At 45.9% G+C, this 25,792-nt stretch overlaps 1 protein-coding gene and 1 long non-coding RNA gene across 4 annotated transcripts in view; both read left to right on the top strand.

Annotated features, from left to right (window-relative positions):
- The window catches only part of raph1a (Ras association (RalGDS/AF-6) and pleckstrin homology domains 1a), a 60,777-nt gene that overhangs the window by 14,605 nt on the left and 20,380 nt on the right, over positions 1-25,792 (top strand). The window contains exons 2-9 of one of the 3 annotated variants that reach the window (XM_061053684.1): positions 3,609-3,674; positions 16,180-16,311; positions 16,420-16,531; positions 16,664-16,803; positions 17,053-17,295; positions 17,850-18,005; positions 18,142-18,315; positions 23,400-23,474. In XM_061053684.1, coding sequence (XP_060909667.1) covers positions 16,180-16,311; positions 16,420-16,531; positions 16,664-16,803; positions 17,053-17,295; positions 17,850-18,005; positions 18,142-18,315; positions 23,400-23,474 — 1,032 coding nt within the window. In that variant the 5' untranslated portion in view covers positions 3,609-3,674. Of the gene's footprint in view, positions 1-3,608; positions 3,675-16,179; positions 16,348-16,419; positions 16,532-16,663; positions 16,804-17,052; positions 17,296-17,849; positions 18,006-18,141; positions 18,316-23,399; positions 23,475-25,792 lie in introns of all 3 variants that reach the window. The other 2 variants (XM_061053683.1, XM_061053686.1) reach the window with 2 other exon arrangements.
- LOC132987567 (uncharacterized) lies at positions 6,568-7,382 on the top strand. Its single transcript, XR_009675628.1, has 2 exons — positions 6,568-6,954; positions 6,991-7,382. It is a non-coding gene; the product is annotated as an uncharacterized LOC132987567 (long non-coding RNA).

The raw sequence follows: 25,792 nt of genomic DNA, 5'->3' as shown, positions 1-25,792 counted from the left end.
GAAGCAGAGGAGTCATAAATGAAGAGTGACGAGGAGAACCAGAACTTCAGCGCCTTAAGCATTGGTAGAAGATGACCTTCAAACCAGCTTTATTTGAATGTAATAAGCTGAAGGTAACCAAGGACAGTTGCAGATTATTGGTTTAGAAACTGAAACCAATTGCAAATGTTTGCAGTTTTTGTGCATGCAATAGGCTTCATAACAGGAGTAAGAATGTATTTACTCTTCCATTAATTCTCTATGACTTCCAGATGTCTTAAGAAGAAACTGAGGCCCAGCATACAGAGCTGAAGTTGGCTGGAACGTGTCCCTGTAAAAAAGCAGTTTGAGGGTTTGATTGCAGTTTATGATTTTAGAAGTCGACAAGGTTGCTGCACAGCTCCTGTAGGAAGTCTGTCTGTGCATTTAAAGACGTATCGAGTGGGGAGAATGATCTGAGCTGCTAGCCTGGATGATGCTGAAAGACGATGAACAAAGCCTGTTTAATGAGCCTAAAGACAAACAGGACTCCTCGAATGTTTGGAAACTCTGGAAAAAAAGGATACTCATTACGCAACACTCTCCACAATCGGATGATATTTATAGCACCAACAGATTGTTATTAACCAACTATCAGAGACATTTACTGCACCGATCCCATTGGAGGGCAGATGGTCAACCACAAGCTCGTTATGAAAGCGTGTTGTTAGCTGATTCTTCTGAATACTTCCCTGTGGAGTAAGCGGTTACAACACAGTGGGATGAAAGAGGAACTATTTTACATGACACATCCGTTGTTAATTCCTGAAATGAGATCGTAGTGTAAAGAAGAATGTCACAACCGCATCGCTCCGACTGAACTTTGGCACATTTAAGGAAGTCTGAATCATTGAGAGCGTTAGCTCCATGGCAACAGATCTCCGGGAGTACAGATTGTTCTGCTACTGTCAGTTGGTTTTCAGGGACGTTCTGTTGCTATAGCAACCTTAAGAGCTCAACAGTGTGGTTCAGGAAGTAAAAATCCTGTTTTTTTTTTCTCCATAACCGATTTGATTATCAGCCATGATGTCATAACCATCACAGGTAGACCGACCACAAGCTACCTGAATGTGAAACGATGGTTTATGCTCCTGGGAGACACAAGTTGGTCTGATATCAACCTCGTTTTAAGACAAACGTAGTTCATTCACGATGTCAGGAAAAGGAACTACACTACCCATGACCAAAGAGTGTCACAGTGACATCTGTGATTGGTGGAGCTTGCTCTTACCATGGCCATGTTTCTCGCCCCCGGCGCTGAATATAAACAGATAGTTAAGCTAGCTAGTTAGTTGGCTAACATGAAATGTACTAATAACACAATGTATTAACATTAAGAACACGATAATGACGACATGTAACACAAGTTACATTTAAGAAGAAGAGGGGTCACTCGCAATGGATTGTGGGATGTGTAGTTACTTGCCTCTGGAAAGATATATACACAGTCTTGTATCTTTACCTTTTTTTTTGGTTGGGGGGGCTTTTTGTGCCTTTTAATGGAGAGATAGGACAGTGGATAGAGGACTATAGCCTCCATACGTGGGGCACACGCACCAACCATTGCTCCACCAGTGCCCCGTATCTTTGCCTTTTTCTCCGTATTTCCACGCCGTTTACGTGCCAAATTAAATGTTTCATACTCACACGTATTGGGGTAGCTGGTTGTCATGGTTTCAGACTTCAATCTCTTGATATAAGGACTTTACGAAATGAAGAACCAGAGTCGCTGAAAAAGCGGGTGGTCTGATGTGTGGTGGGCTTCTTTTTAATGTGTGGTTCGAGTAAAGCTAGCAGTGTATCTAACTGGACCACAGGTATCCTCGAAATACAACTGGAAAGGGCGCGGATGGCCGTGTGGTTAGGGCACGCGCTCCATGTACAGAGAGTGTAGTCCTCGAAGTGAACGGCCCGGGTTCAAGTCATTCCCGTCTCTCTGTCCCTGATTTCCAACAACCCTATGAGACATTACTTTAGTTACTGTGCTGATTTATTTGACAACAGCTTTTCATCCTTTCTTCGTGGAATGGTTTAATCAAACATTTGTGTTACTGTTGCTTCCAGTAAAACCTTCAACCCCCCCTCCCCCCCCCCCCCCCCCCCCCCCCCCCCATCTTCAAAGTGTGTTTGGCTTACTTAGCTGTGCTCTTACATGGACTGTGAGCGCAGACGAAGCCGTCCTTTCTATTATCTTTGTATGTGATCTTTTCATTACCTTGCAAAGCCCTGAAGTCTGAGCCGTGGACACTTTTGTTCGACATTTTCTGCACTGCCATGAAGGTCTGTGGCACGGAGCCATGAGCCACATCGGGCCTTTTTATGAGAGAGAAGCATCAAAGCTACTCACCAAAAAAGACACATGCTAAATTAGGGCTGCATGTTGTCCTCAGCTGTTTTGCACGTTAGCTTGTCGTGGTTTTCGATGTTCTGGGCTTGGAGGGTCAATGAGCAACGTGGATGTTCTGAAGTACCCATGAGCAGCGCACTGGGGGAGGGCAGATAAGTGTGCGTTTGTCCCAACAACAGGGTTCTTGTTGTTTCAGCCATCAGCTACTGATCATATGAGGCTGCTAATGATCTTATGCAAGGCAGGATTGAAGTGTGCTTGTGTGTGTGTGTGTGTGTGTGTGTGTGTGTGCGTGTGCGTGCGTGCGTGCGTGCGTGCGTGCGTGCGTGCTTGGAACGATGTAATTTTCTTCTGCACCATGTGATCTGTGGACATTTTTATGAATTTGTACACTCACACACACATGCATATGCATGTGACAGATGACATCATGCACACTTCAACTCCCCAAACACACACAGACACATATTTAACTTTTACACGCAGTTTTTGTTTCCACCCGTGTTTGTGTGCTGGTTAAGGTCAGACGTGACTAAAGCATGATTAAATCTGACGTAATGAGCTGTGATCATTGAGTGAAATGTCACCAATTTTCAGCTGAGTCAGCAAATCCTGATCAGGGAGCAACTCAAAGATGAGACATGAACAAGGAAAATAAAAATGGAGGGAAGGAAAAAGACGACACAGAGAGAGAGAGAGAGTTTGGGGTTGACAGAAAACGGAAACAAACTGGAGATGAGAGAGGAGAGGCTAAAGCCGTGTATTTAAAATGTTGTTGTCTGTCAGTTATTTTTAGGTCACACACATCCAGCCTGCTCAGCGTCATCGCAAAACACACACTAGTGCCACCTGCTGATAGCACATTTGGTGTGTAGACAGCTGCCAGGTGTGTGTGTGTGTGTGTGTGTGTGTGTTTGAAGTTGTTTGATGTGGAGCTAGGCTAACAGTTTCCACCTGTTTTTAGTGTTTGTGCTAAGCTAGGCAATCTCAGTAGTGGATCCACAACAATGAACTTTTGCTTACATTCTCCTTAGACTCTGGGTTAAACAGAAAACATGAGCAGCATGTTCCTTTAAGAAGCCTTTAAACTGTACCAAAGTGTTCAGGCACTGGTTGTTCCAAAGCCTATTGTCAGAAGCTCAGTGTGTTTTTTTTTAGAGAGTGCTGTTGGCAGGAAGGAAGACCATGTAGAGGAAATATGATCATGTATCATAATAGCTTTTCTTTCTCTCCGTCTCTGCAGGGTGATTGAATTTGTCCACGCTGTTTCTGTGTTGGAGCTGGACTGAGCAGCGTTCGCAGACCAAAGGTAAACGAAATGTAATACTGAAAGCCGATTTCACACATGCACTCCTGATCATTCCTGGAGAATTTCAAGAGGACTGCCCCTGAAATCCTCCGGATGAAGTTGGAGAGAAACATTCAGCTCTTAGTGTTCACACATGCAGCTCTGTATTAAAACCTCTTTTCAGGAGTTTTGTGCAGGTGTGAAAGCTCTATTACTGTCACTTATGTAAACCTGTTTTGTGAACCGATGCTAGTCTTCTCTTGGGTGGGCCGCGTGTTTTCTTTCACGCTCCAGGGCCTACAGACTTTTTCAGTTCTCCTTTTCTTGGGGCGAGGACGACCCTGAAGTACAACCAAAAGCATGATTCCAAATTAACTAAGAATTTGATCAACCCCATTTCTTGTTTCAACGTGACAACGCCCTTGTGCAAAAGCCTGGTAGGTTGAAATATGGTTTTCCCAATTTGGTGTGCAAGAACTTTCCTGGCTTGCCCAGCGTCCTGCCATAGAATGCAGCCAAAGTATTTGGAATCAACTGGAACAGTGAATAAAGCCTGGCTTTACTGCCCGACATCAGCAGCCAACCCTGCTAAGGCTCTTGTTGCTGAATAAGAGCAAATTCCTGAACCCGAAAATCTGGTGTTAATCCTGAACCCAAGAAGAATGGGGGCTGTTACATGCAGCCGAGTGTGCAGGTCATTTGGAGTAACACCAATCTTTCAGATTAGTGATTCCATAGCAGGGGTAGCTGTCTGCAGGAGGGACAGGGTGAGTCGATTATTGAGAAGTAAAAGTATTAAACATAAGAAAAAGGAAATGATGATTTAATTGAGTAGTATGTAGCCATACTGAGCAGCGCCTCATATTGCAATGATGTGTAACAACCAGCCTGCAGAGAAGGCGATACTCTGGCAGCTTTATGTTGGTCAGCAGGAGCTGGGGATCGAACCCCCGACCTTCCTGTTGAGAGACAACCGACTCTACCAACTGAGCCACAGCCGCCCCCAACTGAAATGTTTGGAAACCATTGGCGTAAAGTCCAAGTTCAAATACTAAAGCTGTATTTTGTAATATTTCCAAACTGCATGTCAAACCGCTCTCTGCATAATTGACGTGTAATTACTATTCTGTAAACCTACAAACTGCTACTACGACCGCTATCAGCCCGACTACACACTGCCACTGATTCTCCCTTTATATTTCCAGACCCCCCTTTTTTTTTTAAAGCATACTCTTAAAACTTGGCTGAAATGTTATTTAAACTGGTCTTCGGTGTGTGGAAAAGCTTGAGCTGACATCTGGTTCAGACTTTGTCAGAACCCCGCCGTGTTCATAGTTGAGGCAAAGCCAAACTACAGCATACGACATTCTTCTATGAACGTCCTGCATGTCACTTTTCCTGTTTTGAGTCCATAAATATTAAACCAAGCGCTGAAGTGATGGTTTAAAAAAACTCTGTCGAGGTGTCCAAAATAAATGTTCCTTTAGAAGAGGAATCACTCCAGACCTCGGATGGGCTCCTGGACCCGTTGTTGTTGTGTTTCATCGTTCTTGAGCTCTGTGGAAAACTTGATGTCCCCGTGGTGAGAGGCTCCAACATTCGACCACAGCCGACTGTCGAGTGCCAGACTTATAACTCTGTCGTCAGTGCAAACTTATCCTGGTGTAATTAAAACAGGCATCATGTCATCTACACGAGAGACCGCAAGACTGTGGTATTTTATGTTGTTATTTATTGAACCAGGTTTGTCCCGATGAGATTAAGAACATCATTATCGAAGAGAGAGCTGGCCAGGACAGTCAGCAGCACAAACACAAAGTATAAATGAAAAACACCAACATTTGGATTAAAGGACCAACATATAACTCTGACTCCTAGTGGTTAAGATGGGTACTGCAGTCTAAATTAAAAACATTGTAGAGATCTGTCTCTGTAGAGATCTGTCTCTGTCCCCCCCCCCCCCCTCTCTAGAGTCGATGCTTACGCAGGTTGCCATGTGGTGGACACTGAAGCTTCAGTGTTTATCCAGCTCTGCATCGGTCTGTAAACCTTTCTGCGTTCTAACCTCTCTCCATTTTTTCAAAAGCATCTCCAATATTGATCCTAGTTTGAGCACGTTTCTGCTCGTGGAGCTTATTAGAAACATGCAGAGGCTTTTTAGGTCGGGTACAATCACTTCTATCTGAACCAGTTCTCTTGCCCGCTTCCATCGCTGCAACACCTGTTGGTTTGACCTGATAACTGCTCTCATATCTGACAAACCGAGGGGTGTCCAAAACGGCCGTGTGGGGGTGCCTTAAAACCGCCTACCTTCTCTGGTCCAAACAAATCCAGAGCATTCAGGAGCAGAATCTAAAGTTAGAAGGAGGACACAGTTAAGTTTTATCTCAATGTCAGATGGTCACTGTAATAATTTGATTTCATGGATGTTAAACAAATAAGGACTTCAGTCATGTCAATTTTATCTCAGCATCTTTCACTTTAGCAGAACCAGAATACAGAATAAAATTAATTAAAGTCTGTCTCTTCTAAAGTTAAATGTGGTGTCGTATTTCTCAGGGAGAAGTTTTGTCCAACTTTTAAAGTGGTCAAATTGGTCATAAAAAAGGCGTACACATTTGTGCTTACGCATGAATAAACGTGATACCATCGAACGTGACCTTCTCTGAGTGGCGGCTGTAGTGATTAGATGTCGGTGTATAAGTTGGAGTGTGTGTGAATGGAGAACGGTTGGTTTGGGATCATATATGGTTTCTATGAAGATCAGTCGGTTGATTCAGAAACGTGCAGGGAGTGTTTGGGATGCTGCCTTGTTATCATTCAGTTTTGGATCCAGTATAGCTTCACACACACACACACACACACACACACACACACACACACACACACACACACACACACACACACACACACACACACAGCTGCAGCAGCACTGATGGTCGTATCAAAGAGGTCAGTGTGTACATATAAATATACACTCTATATATACGCAGTGTGTGGTTGTGGGCAGATGTGAGGGAGTGGCTCATGTTTCTACGTTTATTATAAGGGGCTGTTTGGGTTTGGCAGCTTGGGACGGGTAAACATGTAAAATAATGTCTCATCATGAGAAGTCTGAGTGAAGCTGAAGGCGGCCGTACGTACAGGAGCACACCGCGTCTAAACACAGCGTTCATGTGATCCTCATGAAACACATGAAGGACAATAGGTTAGTTATACTGGGCTCTAACTAATAGTATAAATATCGCAACAACTTTAGGGTGGACCGGGACAGGGAGGGCTGTGGCTCAGTGGTAGAGTCGTTTGTCTCCACCACTAGAGAGGGTACTACTCGGAGGTTTTGATCCCCAGCTCCTGCAGCTACATGTCAATGTGTCAATGTGTCCATGTGCAAGACTCTTGCGTCAGTGGTGTGTGAATGGGAACAGGGTGAATGTGGAAATAAAGCGAGGTAGACACTACAAAATCATCGGACCAATTTTAGGCCCTCCCCACCCCCCCCCCTTCAGATCAAGCAAAGGCCAGATTGTCAGATTTATTTATTCAAAATACGACTACTGTTAACCTCCTACTAAAGGAATTACCCGCCTTACCTGATGAACCTGTTGAGATTTGTGTCGCTGCTGCAAGCATTTCCAGTTATTGTAAGCGATCCATAAAATTCAACTGAATCTGTTGGAGAATTTTGTTTGTTCAAATGTCCATGCATGCAGAGTTTACCCCCCCCCCCCCCCCCCCCCCCCAAAAAAAAAAAAAAAAAACTTAAACCAACTCTGGAGGACAACTGTGATCATTTAATTATAACCAAAACAGAAAGCCCCTTTGATTCCGGTCTTCACCGATCCTCTGGCTCCTCCCTCCCTCCAGAGTTTATGTTGTCTGAAGTGCTGTGATGTCATGATCTCAGAATAGCACAGTGGTGACTCCACTTTCCATAATGGACTTCCAGCGAGCGAGCGTGCGTGCGTGCGTGCGTGCGTGCGTGTGTGTGTGTGTGCTGGAGATGTTGTGGACCCACTTGAGTAAATGGGCAGCAGGGTTGAGTACGGGAAATCTATTGAAATACAGTAGGATCAACTTCCTGCTGTTTGTTTCTTTCAGATCAAAAATAGAACTCGTTTGTTTCGGCCCTAAATCAGGAACACACAACTCTGTGTGTGTGCGTGTGTGTGTGTGTGTGTGTGTGTGTGTGTGTGTGTGCGTGCAAAATTGGGTTAAATTTACGCATACTGCAGGAATTCATGCGTATTCGTGTGCATCTTTTTTAGCACGACTTTGAGCCGTGCTCGACAGCAACAAAGAGCTGCGACTGTAAACAAACCTTCATGATGTGGCAGCCAAAAGTAACACCAGAAGCAGGGGAAGCTAATTGATTCTGTTTTTGTTGCACATGCTGGAAGCTTCAGATGTGAGAAAACAAAGAGAAACACACTGACGCAGAGCCAACGCCGTGGAGGTCAGACCACCTCCACCCCCTCTCTGTAATAATCTCCCTTCCTTGTATTGAGAGGCCGAGGCAGCTGTCGATACGAGCCAGTGAAACCAACAGGAAATGATGTAATCCCTCCTGTCGTTCCCAGGGGAAGTGATATCATCGTGGATCTGGATCGGCGGGCGGCTCCTCGCTCCTCCTCTGCTTCCTCTGCCTCCCTTTATTCTCCTCCCCGTGTGATACGAGAGAAATGTTTCAGTCACAATTACAGAAGATCCAATCAAACTTTACTTCAGCACATGATGTAACCTGATTTTAGAGATGTAAGGGGCTAATGGTTAAAATTTAGTTGAGGAATAAGAGTTACATTTGGAGCATTACAGCTTCTAAAAGTGGAATATCTTGTGATTTCTTTCCTCTGTTATGAGAGTAGAGTGAGTTTTCTCTGTTTGCAGACATTAAAGGATGCTGTTTAAGGTCCAATCAGTGAGATGTGTAGTGAGTGAAATGATAAAGGTACCTTCCTATATGATCAGACGTTAAGGAAACATGCTATGTTGAAGTGCTGGCTTCTCTGACAACAATGCAGCAGCCAGTATGTCCTCCTTCTAACTTTAGATTCTGGTCCTGAATGCTCTGGATTTGTTTGGACCAGAGAAGGTAGGCGGTTTTAAGGCGACCCCCACACGGCCGTTTTGGACGCCCCTCGGTTTGCCAGATATGAGACCAGTTATCAGGTCAAACCAACAGGTGTTGCAGCGATGTGAGCGGGCAAGAGAGCTGGTTCAGATAGAAGTGATTGTACCCGACCTAAAAAGCCTCTGCATGTTTCTAATAAGCTCCACGAGCAGAAACGTGCTCAAACTAGGATCAATATTGGAGATGCTTTTGAAAAAATGGAGAGAGGTTAGAACGCAGAAAGGTTCTGATTGTTCAGATTTACTTGAAAGTTGAACGCATATGAAACAATGAAGCGAACGGCGCGTTTCGCAATGCAGCTTCCGGGTGTCGTCTAGCCCCTCCTCCGTTCTTCCAACATCATCATGTCAGTTATTTTGATAGCTCGGGTACCACCCAGTCGTCTGACATGTCGGTATAGACGGTCAGGTCACGGCACCGCAACACAACTCGCCTAATCACAGTGAGCATCGTGACAGACAGAAAGAGCGTCTCTTCTGATCTCTGCATTACGTCCAACAAGTCCAGTGTGTGATTTCCAGCTCGCGTCTGCACACTCGGTACATTTCCAAACTGAAGAGAGACGCCAGGCGAGCAGAGAGACTCTCGTACTCCACATGTCTGCTGAATGAAAGAGAGACGAGGCATGAAAAACAGTCTCTCTGCAGAATCACTGTCTGACTTGGCAGCCCTTCAGGCCTCACACACACACACACACACGCTCACACACACACACACACGCTCACACTCACACACACACACACAAACACACAGTGTGGATCCTCTGGCTAATTATGTACCGCTGTGTGTGCTTTATTTACAGCGTCTAGTTGAGCGTGACTGACGACATTAAAGCTAAAAGTCCGAGAGTGACTGAAATGAAACAAAACATTTGCGTCTTCCGCTGACTGTTTGACTTCTCATGTCAGATGACGTTTCTTTAATTTATTAGAAGAATTTAAATTAATAACCGAAAGTAAACGAAGTGTAGAATGAAAAAGATTGAACGTGTTTTTATGTCGTTGTGACGTACGGACAGAGCAGATGCGATGTTTTGTCCCGTTGTTCCTGAGTTTGAAATCAGACTGTGTGACTCTTTGATCCAGTAGATGTCGCCCTTGAGCTCCAGCACGAAACCAAAAGAAAGTTCTGTTTAAAACTGCTAAAAGACCCAGGGCTGACAGCGGCAGCGGCATTTTCAACACTTCATCACAGCGGTGTGAAAATGGTCTTCTCGTATCAGAACAACGAGCTGTAGTCTTTGCGGTGTGTTCAAGTGCAACTTTTTGGCCAAGACGTGAGGCGACGTGAGGCGACGTGAGGCGACGCCACAGGCGGCCTTTGTAGCCACTAGTTCTTTGCCGTCTGCTTGGTGTGTGTCAGGGCCTTAAGACCTTCAGAGATAACCCAGTTCAACCCAGTTTACCCCCTTGATCCTTATATCCCCCCCATGAAGATCAGTCCAAAGTAATTTAGAAAGATGAAGAAGGAGAAGAGGAACCTTACTGTTCCTGTGTGTGTGTGTGTGTGTGTGTGTGTGTGTGTGTGTGTGTGTGTGTGTGTGTGTGTGTGTGTGTGTGCGTGTGCGTGTGCGTGTGCGTGTGCGTGTGCGCGTGCGCGTGTGCGTGCGTGAGGAAGATAGAGAAACATATCAACTTTCTGTCTGGATTCACTCATTCCTCCTTTTTTTCTGGAACTGATTTATAGCTACGCCTCACAAAAGCCAACATCCAGGCCTGAAAATACAGCTCTGTGTGTGTGTGATTGTGTGTGTGTGTGTGTGTGTGTGTGACTGACTGTGTGTGATTGTGTGTGTGTGTGTGTGACTGACTGTGTGTGATTGTGTGTGTGTGTGTGTGACTGACTGTGTGTGTGTGTGTGACTGACTGTGTGTGATTGTGTGTGTGTGATGTCCTGATATAGCGCCGTGGGAACAGGCCTCACTCTATGCACTTGAAGGAGCTCTAAAGCCTTTGCTGTTGTTGTTTTGTTGTGGCAGTGGTGGACGCTGGGAGACTGGGAGCTGCCCGGTGCAGATGCTGTACGTTGCTCAAGGGCATGAAGGCAGCAGATGTTTGTGGAGTCAGCAGGGAGGAGAAACCGTGAGAGGAGGTTTCTTTAAAGTCTGTTTTTTTGAGGCCTTAACTCCTCAATGTGTCCTCTCTCCTCTCCTCTTCTCTTCTCTCCTCGTGTTTCCGCTCCTTTGTCTTGTTTCCTTTCCGTCTTTTCTCTATTTCATGCCTCGCGTCTCTGCTTATAGTATCCCTACCTGTTCCCTCTTCTCCTTTCCTCCGCTCCTCTGCCTACTTCTTTTGTTTTGTCTCTTTACCCTTTACCCTCCCTTTTTTGTCTCCTCTCCTCTCATTCACTTCCTCTTCTATCCTCTCCTTCTTCTTGTCTCCTTTCATCCAGCCTCCTCCTCTTATCCTCTCCCCTCCTCTTCTATTAATTCTCTCTACTGATCTCTGATCCTCCTTCTTTCCTTTAGCCTCCTCTCTTCAATCCTCCTCTGCTCTTTTTTTGTCTCTGCTTCCAACCCGCTCCAGCTTTCTCCTCTTCTCACGGCTCCTCGCTTTTCAACTCCCTAACTTTTCTCTCAAGCTTTTCTTTTATGTCTCTCTGTCCTTCTCCTCTCCTCTTTCCTTGTGTCTTGTGTTTCCTCCTTCCTTTTCTCATCCTCTCATCTCTTCCAGTCTCCTCTCCATCGATGGCTCCTCTTAGTCTTTTTTTTCCTCTACTACTAGTCACCTCTTTATTCAGTTTTTCTCCTCTCCTCTCCTCTCCTCTCCTCTCCTCTCCTCTCCTCTCCTCTCCCTGTGTGTTCTCCAACAACGTACACACTCGTCTTCTCTGCCACACTACAGCTGTCCAGAACTGTTTTTTACTCCGTGTCAGGTCAGAGGTTGAAGTCATTTCCTGGCTGCTGAAGCTTGCAGAGTATAACAGTTGTTTAAAACGAGGCATGTGTGTACGTATCTGCAAAGGGAAGTGTTGAAGGCATGCTTACATTAAATGAACCTTTTTTTTGATCTGATGACTTCATGCATTACAACCAATATAGATTCAAGATTTTTATTTGTCACATGCTCATACAGATGTGCAGTGAAATGTAAGGACTGTTCCGCAAGGCCATGCTATAAACACTCAAATTACTAATACACATACATACAGTAAAACAGAATGTAATGTAAAAAATAAAAAAAGAATGATTTGAATGTACAAAATATTAAATATAGAATAATGTAAACAGTGTAAAGTGTCAGTGTCAGTGTGTAAAGTGTCCAGGGTGTCAAAGTGTGGTGTGTGTGCATCATGTAATCACAGTTCTGTTTTGTTTAGTTCTGTTTTGTTTTTAACTGAGGAGAGTGGAGTTAACAGTCCGGACAGCCTGAGGAAAGAAGCTCTTCCTGAGTCTTTCTGTGTTCGCCTTGATGTGTCAGATGTGCAGCAAAGTTTGACTCTGGAAGTCTGGACGGCTCTGTTTTAGCTGAAGACGATGATAAATGTTTACTTGCTGTTCTTTGCTCCCCTCCCTCCGATAAAAACAGAGGAGAGATGACGGGATAAAAGTGAGAATGTTTGATACATTATGGAAAAAAAGGAGGAGGAGGAGGAGGAGGAAAAACATCAGCAGCCGAGGAAGGAGGGAGAGAAATTAAGTGAAAGAAAAGCCGAGGAGTCGTAGGAGGACTGAGGGATGATTGCATGGTTTCAGTCTGACAGACAGGAGGAGTGTGGCTGCAGCAGCGGTGTAATTACTGTTTACTTTGGACACACACACACATGTGCGCACACGCACACAACACACACTCAGCACTTACAGCCCATCACTGTGACTTGCAGCCTCAGCTCGGTTTGACAGGGAGAGCTGGTTTTAAGACTCTGTCTGGTGGTGCATTCGAGTGATATCTGACACACTGCGGAACAACGTTCCAACACATTTACAGATCTTGTAAAAGACGCACAAATGCGTTTCTGCAGGATGTCCATGACGCACAAAGATGGAGTCTGCAAATACTACAACTACAGTGACAACCAGTGACCTTAATGTCTAATACATAACTAGAGCCGTTCTCACATCTGATCTCCTGAAAACTTCGAAAAGAATCTCAGCAGGACCGCTCCTGAAATCCTCCTGATCTGGTTGTTCACACATGCACCTCACAGCGCGAGACTCTCCCCGCAGACAGGAGGGGTAACGAGACCAGACAAGACAAGCACCAGAGAGTGGAAGTAGAATTGTACGATCGACTTCATTGACGCGAACGCTGCTGGCGACCAACTTCAACAAGCTGATCAGGAGGAAACCTCACGCCAGAGCAGGTCACCGATCTGTGGATCCATACATGGAGGTTTGCAGTGCCGATTTGGAGGTCTGAAAATATGGTTACCCGGTGTTACTGTGCACTTTTCACAGCTTATTTACCGGGCCCAGCTTTATCCAAATCAACAACCTCACTGCATAAACAATCAAAACTAAAGACGCTGAGATGCTCCTGGGAGCTGCAGAGTTTGCGATCTGTAAAAAAACTCTTCACATCACATATTTTCTTCTGCTCAGCTGTTGGTGTGAAAACATTGATTAGTGCAGCTTTAAGCTTTCACAGTGACACATTCAGGTCAGATTAAATGTGTCATTGTTGAAGACATGGAGGCTGGGAACCGTGACATCTAGATAAGAGCACGCTGCATTATTTTAATGAAGTAAACCGATGAGTTATCACGTTTTCTCACGTTGAAACGTCACTGTGGAGCTGAGTTTTTCTGATATTTTAGAGGCAGGTTTGTGTTCAGTGTTCTATTCCTCACTCGCTCGCTCGGGGGGTTGAGCTCTATCCGAGCGTCGAGCTGAGTGCATGTGCGACGTGAAGTGAATCTTTTCCTCTTCTGTGGGTTTTTCCCTGCACAGAAAAGAGCTTCGTTTGTCGGTCTGAATCTAACCTCGGGCCTGTGGGGAAACAGCAGATTGTTGTACGGAGGTGCAGCTGTGAGAGTTTTCACAACGCTCCTCTAGTCCCTCGGCAGTCCCCCAACACACACACACACACACACACACACACACACGCTTACCCTATCCTCTAGCCTAAATGACAGACCGTGCAAACCACAGGGATCTAATTGTAGCACCGCTCCTCAGTGTGACCAAGTGTGTGTGTGTGTGAGTGTGTGTGTGTGCTGTTTTTCAATGTATATGTGTGTGGGTGTGTGACACTCTGCTCTCTAATCTCACATGTGTGTTTGTGTGTTGGCTAGCTGTCACTCCCCAGAGAGGGAACAAGTGGGGGACGACGGCGAAACTGTTCCCCAGGAATAGCACGCTGTGTGCTGGGCGATACTTTTGGGTCGCCTGGTTTGAGATCTGGAGGAGAGGAAGAAGGAAGGGAGGTGGAGGAGAGACGGGGAGGATTTTAGTGCAGATGGAGAAGGGCATGAAAAAGACACATTGATGATATGATGTAGATTCATGTTGCAGAAACGCTCAATTCGACATTTTTGCAACTGTTAAAGGAGCAGTATGTAACTCTGACCCCTAGTGTTTAAAATGTGTACTTCAGTCCAAATTCAAAACATTGTAGAGAGCTGTCTCCCCCCGCCCCCTCCTCTCTAGAGTCGATGCTCACACAGGTTGCCGTGTGGTGGACACTGAAGCTTCAGTGTTTAGCCAGCTCTGCATCGGTCTGTAAACCTTTCTGCGTTCTAACCTCTCTCCATTTTTCAAAAGCATCTCCAATATTGATCCTAGTTTGAGCACGTTTCTGCTCGTGGAGCTTATTAGAAACATGCAGAGGCTTAACAAACATCCATCCATCATCTATGCCGCTTTACCTGTTTGGGGTTTAGGGGGTGTTGGAGCCGATTCCTGCTGTCATTGGCCGAGAGGCGGGGTTACACCCTGGACTGTTCACCAGCCAATCACAGGGCTGACATATAGAGACAGACAACCAGCCACACTCACACTCACATTCATACGGACAATTTAGAGTCAGCAGTTAACCTAACGAGCATGTCTCTGGACTGTGGGAGGAATCATGAAGAGTTTATATCAAAAATCCTTAATTCAACATTCCCAAGAATTCCACCCGACTTCTTCACCCTCGGGGACGGAGCGGTTTGTTCTGCGGTCTAAAAATAATTCTCATAATAATCACGAACATGATTCATAACAAAAGAACAGAAGCGGCGTGAAGAGGAAATCCAGGGGAAAGGTCGAGACAGATTAAGAGCGAGTGCCTGTTTGTGTAACCAACACACTTTGAAGAGAGGGCTGCTGTGATTAATGACGCCAATAACCCTGCTGCACTCACACACACACACACACACAGACACACACAGACACACACAGACGCACACACACACACACACACACACACACAGACACAGACACACACACACACACACAGACACACACAGTGTCACGCACACACACACACAGACACACACACACACACACAGACACACACACACAGTCACACACACAGACACACACACACACATACAGAAACACACATACACACACACACACACACAGAAACACACACACTAACACACACACACACACTAACACAGACACACGCACACACACACACAGAAACACACACACAGAGTTATGATAATATATCGGGGTCTCAGCTGGGATTCAGATCAGAGACAACAACACTCAGCAGCTGTTGAGTCGTTCTGTGTTGACAACCAGTAGCATCACCCGCTCTAAACTCAAGTCAATACTTAGGGCATCAGGACAGAAGCCGAGGGTCTCCTGCTCCGGACAATGATCCGTTTGGTGATCAAAAACAAAAGAACACAGCAAACAAATCAGCTTCAGGTTAGAATCCAGCGTTCCTATTCAGCAGGTGGAGCGTGGACTGGAGGGGCGGGGTGAACATCCATCAGTGTACCCACGGACCCTCTGTAGAGAACACGTGTCTCTGCTTCCTCTTAAACATCTTTTAAAAGTATTTAAACTGTCAGATGAATATGCTGTTAAGATGTGTTACATTCCCTCACGGCTCATGTCAGCTCTCAGGGAAAGCGGTTCAGTCTGCATCTCGTCTTCATAAACTACAAACAGCTGGACTCTCTCCCCGTGTCCTCTTAAACGTTTCACTCCCTGCTGTCATCTCACTGCAGCTTTTTTAAAAACCTGTCTTAATCTGGACTGTAGATGTTTCAAGAGGCTCCAAGTGAGATATGAAAGCTGTGACCTTTGACTCCTTCGCTCACGTCACCATGGTAATGCAGGAGTTACGGCGCCCCCTGCTGTTTTCAATTCAATGAACACATGAACCCAGAGCCTGAAATAAAACAGTTGTAGTGTAATACGTGCAGCTGGCCACTAGATGGAGCTGAGCGATCACGCTGTACTTGAGGTGCTCGAGAGTGAACCGTGACTCCGTCCTTCTTGTGTCCTCTCTTCAGATGGATCAGCTGTCAGACGAGGAGGTGTCGGTGAGGGAGGACGAGGAGGAGGAGGAGGACAGCGATAAGGAGGACCAGGACCTGGACAAGATGTTTGGAGCCTGGCTGGGGGAGCTGGACAAACTCACACAAGTACACAGAAGTTATTTGGCTGCAGGGAACATTGATGTATGACTTTTTTTCTTCTTCTGCTAAAACATGAAAACAGACACACTGACTGACACTCTCTGCTCGCTCTAGAGTCTGGATGATAAACCGGAGCAGCCGCCGCCGCCGCAGAAGAAAGCGCCCCTCAGACAAGAAACCAACATGGCCAACTTCTCCTACAGATTCTCCATCTACAACATCAACGGTCCGACATAAACACACATGAATCACACACACACACACACACATCGTGTATATCCTGCTCTGTGATGTCGTCTTACCTCTCTCTCTCTCTCTCTCTCTCTCTCTCTGTCTCTCTCTGTCTGTCTGTCTGCAGAGGCGTTGAATCAGGGGGAGAACGTGGACCTGGACGCTCTCATGGCTGACCTCTGCTCAATCGAACAGGAGCTCAGCACCATCAACTCTAAACCCAACAGTGCTAGCGGCATGGCTCGCCTCGGGCTGACCGACACCAAGGTACAAACACGTAAATAAACTACCAACCACTGAGCCACATATGAAGAGTTAGGCCACTTTTTTCGTCTGTCAGTTTTTAAAACATTTCAAAGCTGTCGGTTTTAATCCGTAGTTATTTTTTGAAGGTGGACGTTAAAGTTGGAGTTTGTGTCAGACTTTTGAAGGATTCTGAACAAAGTAACACCAGGGAGCTGCTTCACTCTGAAGCGCTGCAGACACTTCTCACCGGGTCTTTCCACGCTTGCTTAGGTCCGTCAGAAGCCTCCAGCAGGGCGCGGCAGCAGGCAGCAGCCAGCAGGGGGCGGTGCTGGCGGTGGAGGCAGCAGCAGTAACAGTGTGAGCGGGGGAGGGGGCAGCAGCGGGGCGAGCAGCAGCAGCAGCAGCACCAGGGCGTCGCCTGCCGGCACCATCAGAGCTCCAACGGGGCATCACGGGAGACCGGCGCTGGCCTCCAACTTCAGCCTGGACGACATCACCGCCCAGCTGGAGAAGGTGTGTGTGTGTGTGTGTGTGAGTGTGGACTCTGTTATTGAAGTCTTAGTCTGTGTCGACGTGTCCTCTACACGTAACACGTCCTTTCTTTCACCCCCACGAGCACTCGTCATATCAGCAGGAAACTCTGAAGACGGCGTGCTTCGATATCTACACACTGAACTGACCACAAAGAAAAAGCAGCGACAAAAACACACCTTCCTGACAGCGGCCGACTGCCCATTAGTTCATGCATTCTCCACATGTGTAAGAGGCAGTAACTCTCCATACCAGCAGGGGGCAGCAGTCTGATATTCATCACACAAAGCGGAAAACTGGAAGACCGAGGAAATAGAAATGGCAGCATTTTTTGCACGTGTTCGAAATGACCGCCACTTGATAAAATGTCTACAGTTATGGAGACGGTACTAGTGTTACATGAGAGAAACGACTTTTGACTTGTTTGTTTACCTTGTCACTTCCTTTTCTCCTCCCGTGCCCTGATTGGCTGGCTGAGAGCCAATTAGCTCCTCAGATTATCGTCACATGTGACTGATTGTCTTCCTCTCCATCAGGCGTCTCTCAGTATGGATGAAGCCGCTCGTCAGACGTCTTCACACTCTCTTAGCTCCGCCTCCACCTATTCCGCGTCGGCCTCCATGCGACGACCCGGAGCCTCTCAGCGCCAACACCGGCGTACAGGATCAGTGGGCACGGTCAGCGACCACGAGGTACGCTCGGCTTGAGATTGACAGCAGCTGGTTATTTAAAGTTATATGTGAGGTTTATTATTAGAGTCCTGAACTCCACCGGGCCTTCTGTTTATATTTTCCAAACCTGTTTTTCCTCTCCGTCTCTTGTTTTCAGGCGCGTTCGATCGTTCACTCCTCCCGCTCCTCCATCACATCGGCCTCAGAGGTTTCCGTAAACTCCGCCTCCTCCATGGACTCGTTGGACAGCGTTCTGCGCTCCAATGAATCGGACGGTCAGCAGGCTTCAGTTTTACCTTCGGCTCAGGGAGCGGCTCAAGGACACATGGAGGTACACGCCCACATTTTACCAACAAGACGACGAGTGAATCATATTAATGTGTGTCTAACCTCAACCTCGATATTTTGTTTGACTAGGATGAAAAGGGAAACAGTGGTACATGACGATGTTATAATAACAGTCAACTAAACAAGAATTTAATATAACATCATATGTGAAATCAGACATGTAGAAAAGGTGATTTTTAGAGGTCAGACTAGAGATTTAGAGCCAGAGATCATAAATCATGTGAGCAGTCGACCATAGGACGTATAAAACATGGACGTAGTGTCAGTGACATCACACTATGGTTTCTAAAGCGCAGTTTTGAAGCCCATGGTTGGCGGTTGCCATATTGGAAAGATGTGCAGCAGAGGCAGGCTTCCTGACAAACAGCTGTAACGCGCCCGTCGTCAGTCAGGTCAGCCACGCCCCTTCATATGTATGAGTCTGAGTCTATGTACCCACATACATACAGTGTGAACCAACGAGCTATTCAGAACAAAACTTTTCTTTAAACCGGGTTCTGAACATTTAAAAACAAACATTTTAAAGGGGCCTCAGGTGTCTCCCTCTAGTGGACACTCAAGGAACTGCAGGTTTTTGCACTACCACAACATGTATGCAGCTTGGAGGTGCGTTCATTTTCTTATAGACTTTTATGCAATCATCTTCTCTCTGCAACATGTGGAGTCGCCCCCCCCCCACCATCCCGGTCACGAGACAAAAGACTTCTAACGTTCTAAGACGTTCTAAGGCTCTTCCATATCGTCGGCTGTCCTTTTCACTTAAATGAGATGAGTCGGCCTCAGTGGGAGTCTCGTGTGTCAGGTGTGTTGAAGGGATCTACCTCTCTAAAACCTGCCCACTCTCTGGGATTACACAGAGTCTGCTATCGTTTCAAGCAGATTAAAGAGAGATGAAGCGGTTCAGCAGATAATTGCATTGAAAACACAAAGAAAGTCGTTAGCACGCAGGCTCCGAGTTTCAGGACGATGACCGGGAGAGGAAACATCAAAATGACAAACACTGCCGACTTACAGGAGTCAAAAGTGAATTTAATGAGTCACATCTAATGTGGGGAGGCCATTGGATCCACAGACGAGTGAGGTGAGGTCACCCCTGAGTGTCCGCTGAGCCCAAGGGACGACCAGGAGAGACCGCTCAGAGGACCTGAGCGATCGTCCTGGGGTGTAGGGGATTAAAAGGTCTGATAAACAGGAGGAGGCTTAACCATGCAGTGACTTAAAAACAAGTTATACCAGGTTTAAATGAATTCTAAAATCATCAGGGAGCCAGTGATGGGATGCGAGTACAGTGGGGACGTGTTCAGGCAGCAGCGTTTAGTACAAACTGCAGAGTCAGAGGAGGAGGAGAATTTTCAACAGTCAAGATACTCAAAAAAAATAAAAATCAACCAATCAAACATGTAAATACACATAAAAATGAACATGTTTACTATTTCATTGATATGTAATGGAAGATGCGTGCAGTTCCTGCAGAAACGACCGAGATGTTGAAGGCCGTCTCCTCGCTCCTTTAGGATCCAAACCGCTCCGTTTCTTTCCGTCCCTGAACGCTGAAAAGAGATCACAGGCGTAGACAAACACAGAGCTGAACAGAAAGCGCTCCTAACACTCACAGATGTCGGTTTTAACCATGAACATGTTTCATTTCACGAGATTTCTTCTGGCTGTTTTTCCTCAATGCCTCTTTCATGCACAGCTCTGGACCCGGATGAGGAAGTCTCAGCCTCGAGCTCATGTAAATGTTGCCCCCCCTTTGCTCGACCCCCATCGGCTGCACAGCGAACACAAACCCTGTTATGTGAGAAGGAAACTGAATCTGGGTTACCGCTCCGTTTCATACAGTGTATGCACAGATTTCTACAGAGACCAGCGATGACGGGAGAGAGAGAGAGGGAGTTAAAAAAAAAAAAAAAAAGACAAGTGGAGGATTGAATAAAATTAGAATAATGAGACGAGAGGCCAGAGTGAGTCAGCAGAAAGAGCGAAGACGATAAAGGAACAAGCGAGACGGGACGGTGGACTCTGAAAGGGCGAACATCGAGAAGAATAACGAGTGACACCAGAAAAGAAAACAAGCAGGGACAAACAGAGAAGGAGACGCAGAGAGAGAGAGAGAGAGAGAGAGAGAGAGAGAGAGAGAGAAACAGAAAGAGGATTAGAGGAGACGATGTTTTGGCCCAGAGCGACGCTCCCATGAGTGCAGCTCGTTAGAAACCGGGACTGCTGCAGTGTGAGTGTTTTTCTGCTTCACACGCTCGCTCTGCGTTTACATTAACAGAATAACAAGAGCTCACTCGCTGCCTAGTTCACTCCTCAAGCACAAGCAAGCAGCAATCCTCCGCTGTTGAAAAATGAAGCCGATGCGGAAGTGTAGAGTCCTGCAGTTCCTCGAGCACAGGAAGTCACATACACACCCATTCTAAACAGCCTGTTTTTTACAGCAGACATTAACATGTTTACAGCCTGGTTCAAAAAAACAAACAGGTCTGATTAGTCTCGATCAACACACACTGTACAGGGGGGTGAATGTTTTGATGACTCATCAGTTTTGATTTTGATGAAGGATAAGAGTTATTCACAATAACGCGTGTAGCTGACCTGATCGACAGGCGGGCGCCGTGTAACGGTTCGTCAGGAGGCTTAAAACCCGCCTCAGCTCCAGCTCTCAGCCTGTCGTTAGGTCGACTGAAAGTTAGCCTGAGACAGCATTTCCAGTCAGCATTAAGTGCGACAGCGTGTGGGAGCCTTTCTCAGTTAATCTGTTGAGGTATAAAATGTCCTTAAGCTGCTGGTAATACTCTATAAGTATTAATAATCCTGAATGGCGTCATCATACAGAAAGACTCAAACTCACGCTGACGTCCCCGATAAAAGGCATTGATCGAAGAAAAGGCCAAGATGAAACCTGTAACGTTACTTTCTGTGTTGTTTACTTTAAAGTTATCGCAAACGGACTTAAGGCTGAAATATTCTCGCCTTTGAACCATGTGTACTCGTACACAACCCGCCGCGTCGTGAACGTAAATGTTCACATACTGACCGATGTACAGCGTGTGTTACTGGAGGATTCCAGCTCCACATACATCAGACGGTGTAAAAGACAGAAGTGACGCGTCATAGTGCGGGTAGTTGAGGACTCGTTCTGTTAACTTTCCTTCATTGTTGTGGCGTCTCCGACGTCGTCACATCCGGTTTCATCCTCAATACAGCTCCACACTGCTCCGAGTGATTATATGCATATTGCATCTCGCGGACGTGTCGCGTTCATTTCTGAGGACGTGCACAACCAACGCTACTTAACCACCGCAGGTTACACAGAGCTGATGTCGTGCGTTGGCGTGGTTGAAAAGCGAGTATACTCACTTTTTATTCAATAACACCGAGCAACAGTTACACATCATAAAACCTTTCTATGAAGCATCTCCCCTGATTACTGTCATAAAGAGGATCAACACACACACACACACACACACACACACACACACACACGCCCACTCTTCAATGTCAGATCTTGGCGAAAGGGAAGAGCTGGCTGTAATCGTGTGTGTGTGTGTGTGTGTGTGTGTGTGTGTGTGTGTGGTGTGTGTGTGTGTGAATTGACCTAAATATGATTTGTAATCTGAGCGAGGACTAACGCTTTCTATAAAATGATTTCTAGTGATTGAAACACGAGGTGATTAAAGACGGGAGCAGATCATGTTTACGTAAAAGGAGAGGAAGTGATTTATTCAATGATGTTCAAAATATTAGAATATTTAAAGATAAGAGACGCTCCCTGACGACCTTCACTCCTCCACAAACATCTTTTTTATTTCTTCTTCACGTCCATTAAAGCCAGCAGGAAAGTACTCCTCTGTACTGGACTCCAGTCTGTGACCAGTAAGAACCGGCTCGGTCTGAACTGGTGACTCTCAGCACGCTGCTGGTCGTCCTCTGGAGACGGTGGATTAAAGAAAAAGAAAAAGAAGAAGCTCAGTGAGCCGCTGTGGACTTCACAGTCTGTATAATTCAGAGAATAAATGATAAATAAAATCAGACTGGGTATCCTGCTGGTATGGAGAGAAAATCCTGAGTGTGTGTGTGCGTGTGTGTTGCTGTCTAGACTTCCTCAGTCCGGTCTGGAGCAGCAGTGACTTGTGTTTGAATTATTTAACCTTTATTTCTCTCAGAAATGTGAACAGGAGTTTTTTACGATCCTCGTCACTTTAGTTCAGTTCGACAAACAGAAACTTTATTTTGAAAACTTCAGGACGTTTATCTGACGGGGAAAGTGTCCCCGCTGTGAGGAGCGTGTGTGAACGACCAGGTCAGGAGAACATCCGGAGCCGTCCTCCTGAAATGATCTAGATATTTTTCAGGAGGGTATGTGTGATAACAGCTTGAGAAAATCTTGCAACTTGGATGATTTCAGTTCAAAGAATTTGTTCAAATAATTAAAGAATGCAGCTCTGGGTTTTGAGTTGCTCTATTTAAATATAAAGATTGAAAAAAACAGCTGCATGATGGAGTCGGAAACCTGCGTCATGTCGTCTTCAGGCTCTCAGGAAACGCAAGAAACATCCGGCCCAAATCCCACCCTGGACGTGACCTCCTCTGTGAATTTTAAATGAATCTGGGGAAAAATACAAAATGTAAGCAGATCAGGCAGGTGGAGCTTTTAAGAATTAAACAAACGTATTCCCCTCCAAATATCCGCTCGACCGACGATGTACAACCGTCTTAAAGGATCAGATGGATTTCCTCCTTCCTCGAGGACAGATGCGACTTAGACTGAGCTCGTGTGTTTCGTCCTATGACAGTTCGTTACAGACGTCCCCTCCGTCCCTGCGTACCTGTACCTCTGACCTGTGATGTGTTTACTCTGTTGACGTTTCTCCTTCACAGGTGATTCTCTCCGAGGCGAGATCAGAGATGTTGTTTTCTTCTGCTGCTGAGCTCTGCTTGTCCACACAGCTTTCTGCTAAACCTCCACATCCAGTGCAATCAAACTCTGCATTAATTCACCGACTCTCTCTCTCTCTCTCTCTCTCTCTCTCTCTCTCTCACTCTCTCTCGCTCTGTTTAAAGCACTCCTATCTGGACAGGGAAACCTCTCTGATTCTGAGAAACATAGCAGGAAAGCCTTCACACCTGCTGACCAAGGTGACACACCATTCACTGCTGCACGCCCCCTGCTCTCCTCCTGCATGAGTCAATGAGCATGCTCATAGAGTCCTGATCCCTGTGCATGTTTGTCTTCCCCCCCCCCCCCCCCCCCCCCCTCCTCTTTCACTCTCTCTCTGTGTGCGTGTGTGTGTGTTGTGCTGTGATGTTTCCTGTTTGCCTGCGTAATTCTGGTCTTAAATTCAAAAAGCTTTCCAGAGACTGAAATGCAACTTTCATGTCCCCGAGGCGAGTGGTGTGAACACTTCAGATTTACCAGAGTGAAACTCCCACTGCATGCAGCCTGATTATAAACGAGTCCATTTGGACGGTTGTGAAGAGGAATGTGTTGAAGCCTGCAGGACAGAAATGCTCTGAGGATGTCAGGCGCATTATTAAACGCAGCTTCTCGATCAAAGCTGGTTTTAAAAAGACGAAAGAGAAACAGAAAGAGTCCCTTTGTAGAGCACAGCGTTTTATATATTTAAAGCTCCTGTGAGGAGTTTTAGTTGTTATGAAACAGGATCGAATGAATTCTGTTTTTGCATCTTCACACCCTGCTCCTCTTTTTTTTTTTTTTTTTTGTTTTCTGGTGATCTTTGTGACGGTCAAATCTGCAGCCTGAGTGCAGACGTCAGTTTGCTTTCTCTGCATGTTTAAGAAAGACGTGAGAGAAAGTGAGCACCGTGTGTTTTTTTTTTTTTTTTGAGAACGAGCGAGTCTTACAGAAGCGTCCACACAGACGTCGCTGTAAACGCAGAATGGATTTGAATGTGAGATAACCAGAGTTCTGCTGATCTGCTGTGTCTAATCGCTCCTGCACATCAAAGCAGGCCTCTGATTGGAGGGTGGATAAAAATACCACCCACATTGCAGACCGCTACAGAATGCTAAGCTAACAGACCTGCTGTGTGTTCGTCATGTAAGACTCCGTCGGCATCGCTCTGTGTTTGTGATTGAGTGTTTAGTGGTGATGCTGTTGGAGTTTCTGATTCTTGTTTTATGAAGTCCAGGTAAGTTCAACACCTCTGTGTCTGCTTTGATCTTGTTGTCAGGGAAACCATATAAATCTGTTTTGAAGACACGAGTACACAATCCTTTTCAAAAAAATGTCAACTTGTTACGACAGCAAACGTTACATCATCAAGCCAAAAATCCACGCGGGCCGTCAGGTGCGTCAACTGAACTGATGTAGATGAACACACGTTTGTGTTTTGTGCATCCCATTTCATCGCTGCGTTTGCTTTTGAAAGTGCAGCGTTTCTGAATGTGCAGCGCGTTTCCGTAAATGTTGAGGAGCCTTTGCACCGTCCGCCTCATAAATCTCTCCTCTACGGTCGTCTTTAACGGCAAAAATAAATGACAGAGAGACTAAAATCAAGTTTGTGCCTGACTGAACTCACTCAAAAGTTTTCTAAAGTTTGGCGTTTTAACCTGAGGCTAAATGGGGATTGACTCACTTTTGGAGCCGACCTCAAGTGGCCATTTTAGGGACTGCAGTTTTTGGCACTTTTAGCGTTAGCTTGCTGCTAAATCTGTAAGTTTGTTATGCTTTTTATTTTACTCTTACTAAACTGCGTTACTGAGCATTGCTGACCCGTGCTTTGTTTTTAAATTCCAATGAAATTGTCTTCACTGAATAATTGTTTGAGCCTCTAACATTCGTCAAAGTTGGGAGGCTAGGGCGCGCGCCCCATGTATTGAGGCTGTCGTCCCTCCCTCCCGCATGTCATTCCCCACTCTCTCTCCCTGGTTTCCGACTCTATCCGCTGTTCTATCTCTCCATTAAAGGCACAAAAAGCCCAAAAATAAATCTTTAAAAAAAAAAAAAAAAAGTTGGGAAGCTAGCGTTTTTGGAGAGGCCGTACCTAGAGTGACGCGTCTCTTACTGATCGGGCCCTTACCCAGAACTTCCACCAGATACACGTGTGCTGCGTGTCTACTTCGTGGAGGAGCCAGTGGAAGCACACGCTTTGACTTAAGTAAAAACCTATTGGCTCCGCTGCCGTGAAGGAGCAGAGACAGACCAAACACGCATCTGGTGGGATTTAGGCTTTAGGCCTGCCTGGATTTTACTTTCATGATTTGCTGAACATTCAAAGAATCTTCCCGAGCAGTTTTCATTAAACAGTCATTAAACAATAATCTACAGAGAAAATGCTCGAACCAGGCTGACATCCTAACCCGGGGCTCCATGGGGATCGACTCGCTCGCTCGGAGCCGACCTCAAGTGGACATGTTAGGAACTGCAATTTAAGGCACTTTTCTGTTACACTGCATTACTGGGCGTGACTTTGATTATACTCTGACGGCATGCT

Source organism: Labrus mixtus, chromosome 13 (assembly GCF_963584025.1).
Source record: "Labrus mixtus chromosome 13, fLabMix1.1, whole genome shotgun sequence".
NCBI classification, from domain to species: Eukaryota; Metazoa; Chordata; class Actinopteri; order Labriformes; family Labridae; genus Labrus; species Labrus mixtus.
This window is presented reverse-complemented; position numbering and strand designations above follow the sequence as displayed.